Here is a 12,174-nt window from a genome sequence, read left to right as displayed (position 1 = left end):
TGCAAGGAAGTGAGCCATATAATTATGTTGCCAATGTCAGCTCTTCCCGTTTTATGATTTACGCTGAGGTCTCGAGTTGAGTAGTCAAGCCAATGAAATAAGCCACAATGCAGGTAAGGACAAAACAAAGTGATGTGTTTGCTGCTGTTTTTCTTGAGGGGAGTTTCTTTTCTTGGTGCTGGTGTCTGAATTTTTCTTTCTCTCTTTTCTGTCTCATTCCTGCTATTCCTTTGGAGAAGAAGGGATCCATACGGAGGAGCTGGACAGTGAACTAGGTAAACCCTCCCAGCCTGCATAACTCGCCCTGGTTGCCTTGGTCCCCAGTGACTTGCTTAATCCCTCTGTTTCTTTAGTTTGCACTTCTCCAATTATGATTTTCATTCCGGCTTAACCACGAAAGGTCAATCGTATACAACCCATGTGTCTGACTGCAGACATCACACAGAGTTGTAATAAGTTGTGTCTACAAAGAAGAAGTCTGAGGGAATTGGGACTAGAATGAGAGTTAGCAGATCAGTGCCGGATACTCTCGTAAATTGAGGAGTAAGAAAAAACAGGGATAGATGCTTGCCATGTCCCTTCAACTCTCCTATAATCTATCTCAGGCTCATTTCTTTATTTATTTGGTGTGGGTGGCTTTCTCCATGGGGAATACAGAAAAGCAAAACAAAACTCTTCCAGACTAGCTGAAAGATCTTAGAGTAACAGCAGTACAGCAATTCCACTGATTAGCTGAATGGGTACTAAGTCCTAGTATTATGTTGTTACTCAGTCACAAGCTGCGTGTTGACTTTGTAACCATAGTGAATGGCTTGAAAACCGGATCCTGGGTTTATATGTGTCATTTTCCTCAGAGTGTGTATGTCAATGGAAATCAAGTCTTGATTAGTCCAAGCTCTTGCAGTTCAGAAATAATTTACATTAGCAGATAATTCCAAACTCTTTTATCTCTCCTCTTGGAATATATTGAATTATATTCCCTGCTAAGTTAAATGTTTTATGTTCAGCATTGTTTTTTTTTTTTTAATAAATTTAATTGTTTATTTATTTTTGTCTGTGTTGGGTCTTCGTTGCTGAGCACGGGCTTTCTCTAGTTGCAGCAAGAGGGGGTTACTCTTTGTTGTAGTGCGTGGGTTTCTTATTGCAGTGGCTTCTCTTGTTGCGGAGCGCGGGCTCTAGGCAAGCGGGCTTCAGTAGTTGTGGCACGCGGGCTCAGTAGCTGTGGTTCGCGGGCTCTAGAGCGCAGGCTCAGTAGTTGTGGTGCACGGGCTTAGTTGCTCCACGGTGTGTGGGATCTTCCCAGGCCAGGGCTCGCACCTGTGTCCCCTGCATTGGCAGGCGGATGCTTAACCACTGCGCCACCAGGGAAGTCCCGAAAGATCTATTTTTAAAGACGTATAATAAATTGTCCTTGTGGTCATTGTGGTAGGAATGACTTGAGATTCAACCTGTGTGACAGAACAATTTGAAACTCATTTTATAAATTAAGAAAAAAAGTATCAATCCAGTGATATTAGATAAAATCATTGAAAAAGACAGAACTAGCTTTTCCAGATGAAAAATGAGTGCCTCGATCCTTTGTGGAACCAATTTAAACTACTCTGGCCACCTGACTAATGTGTGTGAGTGCCCACCACTGTGTGTGGGCAGTTGGTGAGATAATTCCATTGTGCATAGGGGCACAGCCTTATTTGCTTCTGTGGAAGCTTGAATGTTGAAGTTTTCAGGAAAGAATCAATTGTCTTCTTTTCTCATGTATCTGTAACATTGTAGAAACTTTCCTGTGCTGTTAAAGACTCTACAAAGTAAGTTTTACTGGCTTACTTACCTTCTTACCTTCTCATGGCCAGAGCCACAGTTCTGGGAGTTGGTTTGGTGAAGTGGGAGCTGTCTCTGGGGTCAGGGCAGGTTGCCTAGACTCATATCTGGGTTCCGCCACTTATTTGCTCTGTGACCTTGGGCAAGTCATTCACCTTCCCTTAGCTTCCTGTTCCTTACCTGTAAAGAGGGGCTGAAAGAGGAGCTCTCATTGGGCTTAAGAGGAGACTTAATAATAATATGTCTTAATATTTGCCCTTGAGATCAGCACATGTTATTTTGCCAGTTTTCTGATTTAGTAACTAATTCTTTCTTGTTGGACTTTTCAGTGTTTCCTTATGATACTTTTTGTGTTTAATATGGGGCAGGAGAGCAACATGTATAATAGAAATGGCCCAAATATGTCCTTATTCACAGACAGACAGACAGACACACACACACACACATGCACACGCACATGCACACGCACAGTTTTTCCTTGCATTCACTTCAGATGCCTTTGACAAGCTCACTGCCCATTTTCTTAATAAGAGGATCCTAATTGCAAACAATAGCAACTGTCAGGTTTTCAATGAACAGTATAATTGCAGATGTGACAAGGAAACCCTCTCTATAATCTGCCTCTGAGAGGCAGGGGCGGTGGACTTGGGTGTTGGACACAGATCATTTGATTGCAGAATTGTCATTTCTGAACTCTGTTGTCTGGGCTGGGTCACTAGCTCCATTATGCACTTTGGTTTTGCAGAATTTATCACATCTTCTGCAGTAATCTCCCCAGAATGAAAAAGCACTTGAAGAACCTTCTTTTAGAATTACAGAGTATTCATTAGATAGGGAAATGAGATCCCCTCCCAATCAACACAGAATTACAGTGTAGAACCATATCTCTGACTGTGAACATGACTTTCAATCTGTGCCCTGACACAACTCTTGGAACATTTTTCTGCTCCATATTCACTTCCATGGTGATAATTAGTACAACATGAGATTTTTAGTGGTAGGAACAGCAAGCAAGCAGGCCATATAGATTTGTCCAGTTCCTTTTGGGCTTTCCTAGAACCGTTGCCATTAGCTGAGCTTAGGTGCCAGGTGCTGTGTAAAAGGTTTTACAAACATCCTTATTTAGTCTACAGTTGACCTTTGAGGTAAATCCAGGACAAAGATGTGGTTTCGAGATGTTAAGTAGGTAGCCAAACACTAGACTGATAAAACCTTAGGGCTAAGAGGGAAGAGATATGGGAACATATGTATATGTATAGCTGATTCACTTTGTTATAAAGCAGAAACTAACACACCATTGTGTTATATAGTATATATAACTTGTATATATATGTTATATAGTATATATATGTTATATAGTATAAGTATAAAGCAATTATACTCCAATAAAGATGTTAAAAAAACAAAAACAAAAACATTAGGGCTAAAGTTCAGACCAAGATCTGGACAATCCCAAAAGGGTCTGAGCCACCTGAAATCTCGGTGACATCTTGTACAGACTGTTCTGATGTCTGACAGTTGTTAGACATGGGGGTGTGGCTCTCTATGTATCTTTAGAGTAGTTTAGAAAAAAGAAAAAATTTGTAACGCCATCATTTTCTGGGCTTCAGTATTTTCTGCCATTTTCAACTTTTTAGAACCAAATGGCACATTGGAAGACAAACATCTTCTGTTTCTAAATCGATGACCCATTTCTATTTTAAGCTTTCAGAGACTAATTCCTATTATTAAGTTAATCACCACATGGGAAGTGAGAAATCTGTCTTTTCAATTTTAAATGAGTTATAGCTGGAAAAACTGGAACATTTCTGGAGTTTGCTAATCTGTCCCAGAAGATGTGTTTCAATTTACAATCATCCAGAAATACCAGTTGACTGACCTCATGTCTCAACTCTAGTATGTAAATTGTTGAGTAGGTGACAGGGCAAAGCCAGAGGTGGCTTCTTATCTTGCAGCCTCCTGGGACCTCCATCAAAGCGCTTACCCTGTGATGATGTATGAATTGTCTGCCCAGCTGGTGCACTTGTAATTATCTTCGTGTACCTGGCACCTAGCATACCTTCAGGCAGACAGTAGGCACTAAATAAATGTTTGACAAATAAATGGAATGAATTGAATTCTTAATTTTTTCCCCTATTTTATCTGAAGATAATCAGGCCATATATCAAGGTTACAGATTTTGAAAAGAAGTTTGGTTAAACATGATGTGGTCCCCTCACACCCACTCGCTCTTCTGCCCCATGGCAGCACAAGCACATTCGTGGGCACCAATTAGCCTTTTTGATTTCCCAACTCTTTGGAAACGTTTTCCTGGTTCGTTTGCATTTAAATGGCAATTTCCAGCATTGTAAGGGGAAACCATTTCCCAGGCATTGGATTTGCATCCGTCCGCAAGACGCTGTGTACAAAAATGCCAAGTTATATCAACATCTGCACGTTGGCCCTGCCTTGCCTTTTAGTAGCTTATGTCTCCCAGAATCCAAAGACTTCCTTAAGACCTGCTAAGTGTTCTGTTTTGTTTTGTTTAAAAAAAGGAAGCAAAGGGGGGAACCTATCTCTTTGTTTGAAAACAAATATCAGGTGTAGCAAAAACCATGAAATTAATGTCTCTTGATGTGCAGCCAAATCTGAGCAAAACATAAACTTTAAGTAATTAGCCCTGTGTGTGTATATGTGCACGTGCACATGACTCCATTTCTTACCTGGAACCAAAAAGAAGGGACAGAGATTTAAGGAGAAGTGCTGCTCTGCCTGAAGACTTGTTTAACGACGCAAAACACAATGTAGTTGCTTCTTTCACCGAATTATCTGGTGCAGTGGGCTTTTTCACAGTAGGTTCTTATTATGACAGAACCCACTACTACCTAGTTAATGAAGTTGCAGCCTTTGATATGAAACCTTATGAAGTTCGGTAGAGCACAGGTGAGTTTTCAGAAAGACACACATATCACCCAATGCCATTTTACCACCACATTTAGAGGAATAGTCTACCCCCTTAGGTAGTGAGTCTTGGAGATCAGGACCTGTGTTTCTGCTTTCATAGGCACAGCCCCGGTGAAGATGGGCCTGTCCAGATATAGCAATTGAGTTGTAGATGTGTGCAATTCAAAAATCCAACTCCATATGGCCATTTTTTATTTACTCGGTAGCATTTTAATTAGGAACAAGGAGAAAATAAGATGCAAATTTTAATTTATTCCAGGGAGAGCAGAAACGGCACTATTGTATCGAAAATGAAAGGAAACATTCATCCATTTTTGCTTGTGTAATAAGGTAGTCTAGCAATAAAATGAGAAAACAGCAAATATTTAAAATAGGAACTAGGCGTTCGAGGCAAAACTTAACTATATTTCCATTAAAATCTCATTTAATAGTTGATTTAGAATGAAGGCACCTGAGACTGCATTTTATTAAGTTTCATTTGCTTGTGCAAAATATCAGTAAAGAATTGCTCTTCGTGTAGAAAAATACACCAATAAAATAATTCTCACTCTTTGTTTTTTTTTTTTTGGTTAGGATACGCAGTTTTAATTGGATTTAAGGCATTATTTTATGAGTCTTTCTTTTTTTGCCTAACCCAGCTGTTGAAAATCCTTAGGCTCTTCAAGAATATGCTCTTCTTGGTCTGAATGTTCTTTTCTTTTTCAGAACTGCCTGCTGGTTGGGAAAAGATTGATGACCCTGTCTATGGTATCTACTATGTAGAGTAAGTGCCTGTTAAAACACATTTGAGTTTGCACCCTTCTGTAATTATTTACACTTATGCTGAACAGAGTTTGCCATTGTGATAAGGCACAAACAGAATAATAATAGTAACATAATATTAATTTTATAATGAAAAAATATTCAGCAAATCTAATGATGATAAATTATATTATAAAATCCATGAGGGCAGTATTCATGTCTTCTGTTTATCACTGTATTACCAAAGCCCAACATAGTCCTGGCCTATGGCAGGTACTGAATAATAAGTATTAGTTGAATGAATGAGAAAAGCAAGGAGTCAGTACACTGAGTATGGGTTGTTTATCTTCAGGAAAAGAATCAGTTTTGCCTATTTCTTGCCCTGCTTAAGTCTGAAGTTCTCAGTAATCATTTATTTATTCATTCAGACTTTCCAGAAGGGTCAGACAGATCTAAATAATATATGAAACGCTGCCGCAATTAAGAAGGAAATTGAGAACTAGCCTAAGTGGCAAGACTGTGTAAGCCTCTTTGCCTTTACCATACCTGTGGCTCCTGTGTTCCATTTCTAAGAGTCTCAAACCCTCATCACTACCTCTTTACCATGTACCTTATTCTAGCAAGAGGCATACACTTGGTCCTTTCATCACAGTTATATATTGGTAGGATGATACTCAAAGAAAATAAAAGAAACCTAAGTGGGTAAACATTGAAAAAATGTTTTACATCATTTCCTCTGAGAAAGATGAGTAATAATAAAAGATCTTACAAAAGAAACACATGCCATATAAATGTTCTATCATCAAAATCCTACCTGCCACAATGAAGATAACTTGGAACGCTTTCTATCACTGGAACGCTTTCTATCACTCATGCTGCTAGCAATGAAAAGTTATTCGTATAATACCCTGGTGATAGAAACATATGATGCAACAATGCCAGGCCATAAAATGCTCAGCATCTTATTGTAAAAAATTACGAGTTCAACATAGCAGGTGTCTTTGGTCAATACTCACATTGCCACCTCTTTACCTAACAGAAAGATTGGGAATGGGGGGCATTAGAAAGGCCAACTTGAATGCCATTTGCAGCAACATGACGCATCTAGAGATTATCATACTAAGTGAAGTAAGTCAGAAAGAGAAAGACAAATACCATATGATATTACTTATACGTGGAATCTAAAATATGACACAAATGAACCTACCTGTGAAACAGAAACAGGATCACAGACATAGAGAGCAGAGTGGTGTTTACCAAGGGGGAGGGGATCTGGGGAGGGATGGAGTGGGAGGTTGGGGTGAGCAGACGTAGCCTTTTACATATGGAATGGATAGCAGCAAAGTCCTACTGCATGGCACAGAGAACTATGTTCAGTATCCTGTGATAAACCATGATGGAAAAGAACATTTTTTTAAAAAAGAATGTATACATATATATATATGTATGTATGTATAACCAAATCACTTTGCTGTACAGCAGTAATTAACACAACATTGTAAATCAACTATACTTCAATAAAAAAAAACTTTAATTTTAAAAAATTTAAAAGAGAAAGAAAGGTGATCTTAGTCTTTTCCCTGACCCTCATAAAATTCCTCTGTGTGCCCTACAGATCATTTTTCTCCCAGATATACAGTGGGGCTCCTGTCTAATTGGGGCTTGTTTTGAATTCTCCCTCAAATAATTTGTGCATCAAAAGAGAAAAGGAATAAATGACTAGTAGCTTTGATGGATAAAGAGACTTGGAGTGAGGGGCGAGTTGTTACCTTACCATACATTTCTCCTCCCTGTCTTCTCAGATCCATGTGCCTGTGAATGTTAGACTATATCTTAGCATGAAATGGCCTACCAGAATTAGGAAATAAACAAGTAGTCCTATAATAGGAATTAAGGGTAGTCGGTCTATCCACCCTACTTGACAAGCCTGGCTTTAAAAAATAAAGCCTGGCTTGAAAAAATATTTTGAGTTCTAAATAATCACATAATAGGAATATTTTGAAACTTCTTATGAAGTATGATTTTGATGAAGGAAAAAAGATAGGAATATGTTTATGCTTGTGTGTCTGTGTACTATGTGTGTATATACATATACATACACTAAATAGGGTGATGGCAAAAAATATGCATTTGGATTTATATATATGTTTGTGTGTGTGTGTGTGTGTATTTTTATCTTGCCTTGGCCTTATTAGTTTTGGAGCCATCTGAAGTATCTGGGTCTTTGTCACTTTGAACACATCACATTTGCTTAGGTTAGCTGCATTTGGAGTCTTTTTGCCTAAGGCTTATCCTTTGAATCCTGACTCCATGCCTATTGATCAGAATAGTTGACAGATGTTGGTAGAGTCCTTCTTTTAACTTGATCGTTTGGGAAATGCTTATGCTTCCGTGAACTCTGTTGTAGAAAGTTACGCAGAATTTCTGGCATTACTTATTACAGACAACACCACATCTTCACTTTAATCTCCTTTTAAAATAATTCTATAATCGACTTCTTGTTGAATTAAAGAAACACCCTCCCGTCGCGTGATTCCTTGGGCATTTGGCAGAGTCAGTGGTTATAATCCTGGGACTTGAAAGCAGGCCAGTCTGAGCTTGAATCCTCTTTACTGTTGACTAGTTCTGTTTTGTTAGGTGAGCTGTTTCTTAACTGCTCAGAAACTTCCCTTCCTTATCCATAAAATAGGAATAAAAATAGGACCTCTATCCTAGCATTTATTGAAGATTTTAAAAATAAAATGCATGTAAAGCTGGTAGCACAGTGCTTGGGACAAATAAGCAGTCAGTATATGGAAACCATTCATTTTTGTTTTTATTTGATCGTATCTTCCTAACTGTGCTTTTTGACACAAGGTGCTCAACATCTCAGACCACCTGCTTTGCTCAGGTCTAATCAAGGGACTTGGACTGATTGGCTTTTTGCTTGTGGGATGCAATGTTTCCTAACTGAATGCAATCTGCCTTCTGCTCCAGCCACATCAACAGGAAGACACAATATGAGAACCCGGTTCTAGAAGCCAAACGGAAGAAGCAGCTGGAGCAACAGCAGCAGCAGCAGCAGCAGCCAGAAGGTTCGCTCTCCCGTGATCTGTGGGCCAAGGAGCTCCGGGCAAAGCCTGGGCGCTGACACCCCCGTGTGGTCAGAACTGGCCACGGGCATCAAGTCCTTTGCCGTGCTGGGGACTGGATGTCCTGGAAGGGTGGGGAGTAATGCAGAGCCTCTGCTAGATTCCATACCCTGAACCTGGACAGCTAAAGTGGGGGGCCCAGTTGAAAAGCACCCAATCTCCACTCTAATTTAGAAAGGGGCTGCCGTTAGATTGGAGAACGTTTCTGATGGTGAAAGAACTACCTTGTGCTCAGTAGCTTTTGCACAGCACCTGGTATCTAAATCCAAACCACTTTTAGCACGTTAAGAGGAGGTGCTGGGTATGGAACTAACTTTTAATTTTCGGAACATTACATATAAGAATCAGAAAACGCTGTTAATTTTCAGTGCTTTTAAAAAACTACAAGTTAGTTCACGCTCTTCACAAAAATATGAACAATTCAGGAGTGGAGAACATGTAAGTTCTCCATTTAAGCCAGTGGAGGTCCTACTGGTTCCCATCCCACTCTCAGCAATAAACACTGTGCAGAAATTTTCTGGGGATGTACAAATATGCATCTTTTTACAAAAAGTAGATCATAATTTATATATATTAATATATTATGTATTTGTATATGTATTAGTTTTGTGACCTGTTTTTGTCACTTAAATATATTTCTTGCACAAATTTCAATGCTACTTAATATAGATTTACCTCTTTTTAACCTTTAAATTTTTTTTTAACATCTTTATCGGAGTATAATTGCCTTACAGTGGTGTGTTAGTTTCTGCTTAATAACGAAGTGAATCAGCTATACGTATACATATAGCCCCATATCCCCTCCCTCTTGCATCTCCCTCTCACCCTCCCTATCCCACCCCTCAAGGTGGTCACAAAACACTGAGCTGATCTCGCTGTGCTATGCAGCTGCTTCCCACTAGCTATCTATTTTACATTTGGTAGCGTATATATGTCCATGCCACTCTCTCACTTCGTCCCAGTTACCCTTGCCCCTCCCCGTGTCCTCAAGTACATTCTCTACATCTGCGTCTTTATTCCTGTCCTGCCCCTAGGTTCTTCAGAACCATTCTTTTTTTTTAGATTGCATATATATGTGTTAGTACACGGTATTTGTTTTTCTCTTTCTGACTTACTTCACTCTGTATGACAGACTCTAGGTCCATCCACCTCACTACAAATAACTCTGTTTCGTTTCTTTTTATGGTTGAGTAATATTCCATTGTATATATGTGCCACATCTTCTTTATCCATTCATCTGTCAGTGGACACCTAGGATGCTTCCATGTCCTGGCTATTTTAAATAGTGCTGCCATGAACATTGTGGTGCATGTCTCTTTTTGCATTATGGTTTTCTCAGGGTATATGCCCAGTTGTGGGATTGCTGGGTCGTATGGTAGTTCTATTTTTAGTTTTTTAAGGAACCTCCATACTGTTCTCCATAGTGGCTGTATCAATTTACATTCCCACCAACAGTGCAAGAGGGTTCCCTTTTCTCCACACCCTCCCCAGCATTTATTGTTTGTAGATTTTTTGATGATGGCCATTCTGACCACTGTGAGGTGATACCTCATTGTAGATTTGATTTGCATTTCTCTAATGATGGGTGATGTTGAACATCCTTTCATGTGTTGGTTGGCAATATGTATATCTTCTTTGGAGAAACGTCTATTTAGGTCTTCTGCCCATTTTTGGATTGGGTTGTTTGTGCTTTTGGTATTGAGCTGCATGAGCTGCTTGTATATTTTGCAGATTAATCCTTTGTCAATTGCTTCATTTGCAAATATTTTCTCCCATTCTGAGGGTTGTCTTTTTGTCTTTTTTATGGCTTCCTTTGCCGTGCAAAAGATTTTAAGTTTCATTAGGTCCCATTTGCTTATTTTTGTTTTTATTTCCATTTCACTAGGAGATGGGTCAAAAAGGATCTTGCTGTGATTTATGTCATAGAGTGTTCTGCCTGTGTTTTCCTCTAAGAATTTTATAGTGTCTGGCCTTACATTTAGGTCTTTAATCCATTTTGAGTTTATTTTTGTGTATGGTGTTAGAGAGTGTTCTAATTTCATTCTTTTACATGTAGGTGTCCAGTTTTCCCAGCACCTCTTATTGAAGAGGCTGTCTTTTCTCCATTGTATATTCTTGCCTCCTTTATCAAAGATAAGATGACCATATGTGGGTGGGTTTATCTCTGGGCTTTCTATCCTGTTCCACTGATCTATATTTGTATTTTTGTGCCAGTACCATACTGTCTTGATGACTGTAGCTTTGTAGTATAGGCTGAAGTCAGGGAGCCTGATTCCTCCAGCTCCGTTTTTCGTTCTCAAGATTGCTTTGGCTCTTCAGGGTCTTTTGTGTTTCCATACAAAGTGTGAAATTTTTTGTTCTACTTCTGTGAAAAATGCCATTGGTAGCTTGATAGGGATTGCATTGAATCTGCAGATTGCTTTGGGTAGTATAGTCATTTTCACAATGTTGATTCTTCTAATCCAAGAACATGGTATATCTCTCCATGTGTTTGTATCATTTTATCTTCCAGGTCACTTATCCGTTCTTCTGCCTCTGGTATTCTGCTATTGATTCTTTCTAGAGAATTTTAAATTTCATTTATTTTGTTGTTCATCATTGTTGGCTGTTTTGTTCTTTTAGGTCCTTGTTAAACGTTTCTTGTATTTTCTCCATTCTATTTCCAAGATTTTGGATCATCTTTACTATCATTACTCTGAATTCTTTTTCAGGTAGACTGCCTATTATACTCTTCATTTGTGTGGTCTGGTGGGTTTTTAGCTTGCTCCTTCATCTGCTGTGTGTTTCTCTGTCTTCTCATTTTGCTTAACTTACTGTGTTTGGGGTCTTCTTTTCGCAGGCTGCAGGTTCATAGTTCCTGTTGTTTTTGGTGTCTGCCCCCAGTGGCTAAGGTTCGTTCATTGGGTTGTGTATGCTTCCTGGTGGAGGGGACTAGTGCCTGTGTTCTCGTGGATGAGGCTGGATCTTTCTGGTGGGCAGGACCACGTCTGGTGGTGTGTTTTAGGGTGTCTGTGACCTTATTATGATTTTAGGCAGCCTCTCTGCTAATGGGTGGGGTTGTGTTCCTGTCTTGCTAGTTGTTTGGCATAGGGTGTCCAGCACTGTAGCTTGCTGGTCGTTGAGTGGAGCTGGGTCTTAGCGTTGAGATGGAGGTCTCTGGGAGAGCTTTCACCATTTGATATTATGCGGAGCCAAGAGGTCTCTGGAGGACCTATGTCCTGAACTTGGCTCTCCCACCTCAGAGGCACAGCCCTGACACCCGGCTGGAGCACCAAGACCCTGTCAGCCACACAGCTCAGAAGAAAAGGGAGGAAAAAAAAGAAAGAAGAAAGAAGGAAGGAACGAAGGGAGGGAGGGAGGAAAAGAAAAGTTATTAAAATAAATTTTTTTAAAAAAAATAAAAAGTAATTTGAAAAAAGGAAGAAGAGAGCAACAAAACCAAAAAAACAAATCCACCAATTATAACAAGCGCTAAAAACTATACGGGAAAAAAAAAAAAAGACAGAACCCTAGGACAAATGGTAAAAGCAAAGCTATACAG

The 12,174-nt window shown here is 39.4% G+C and overlaps 1 protein-coding gene across 15 annotated transcripts in view; it reads left to right on the top strand.

The window, feature by feature from the left end:
* Window positions 1-12,174, top strand: part of MAGI1 (membrane associated guanylate kinase, WW and PDZ domain containing 1) — a 623,112-nt gene that overhangs the window by 520,365 nt on the left and 90,573 nt on the right. For 7 of the 15 annotated variants that reach the window (XM_027121327.1, XM_027121325.1, XM_027121324.1 and 4 more), the window contains 3 exons: window positions 237-275; window positions 5,467-5,524; window positions 8,479-8,576. In XM_027121327.1, the coding sequence (XP_026977128.1) occupies window positions 237-275; window positions 5,467-5,524; window positions 8,479-8,576 (195 nt within the window). The remainder of the gene's footprint in view (window positions 1-236; window positions 276-5,466; window positions 5,525-8,478; window positions 8,577-12,174) is intronic. The other 8 variants (XM_027121331.1, XM_027121323.1, XM_027121332.1 and 5 more) reach the window with 2 other exon arrangements.

The sequence above is a fragment of the Aethalodelphis obliquidens genome, unplaced genomic scaffold (assembly GCF_003676395.1).
Source record: "Aethalodelphis obliquidens isolate GAN/ISIS:26980383/991018 unplaced genomic scaffold, ASM367639v1 scaffold22, whole genome shotgun sequence".
NCBI classification, from domain to species: Eukaryota; Metazoa; Chordata; class Mammalia; order Artiodactyla; family Delphinidae; genus Aethalodelphis; species Aethalodelphis obliquidens.
This window is presented reverse-complemented; position numbering and strand designations above follow the sequence as displayed.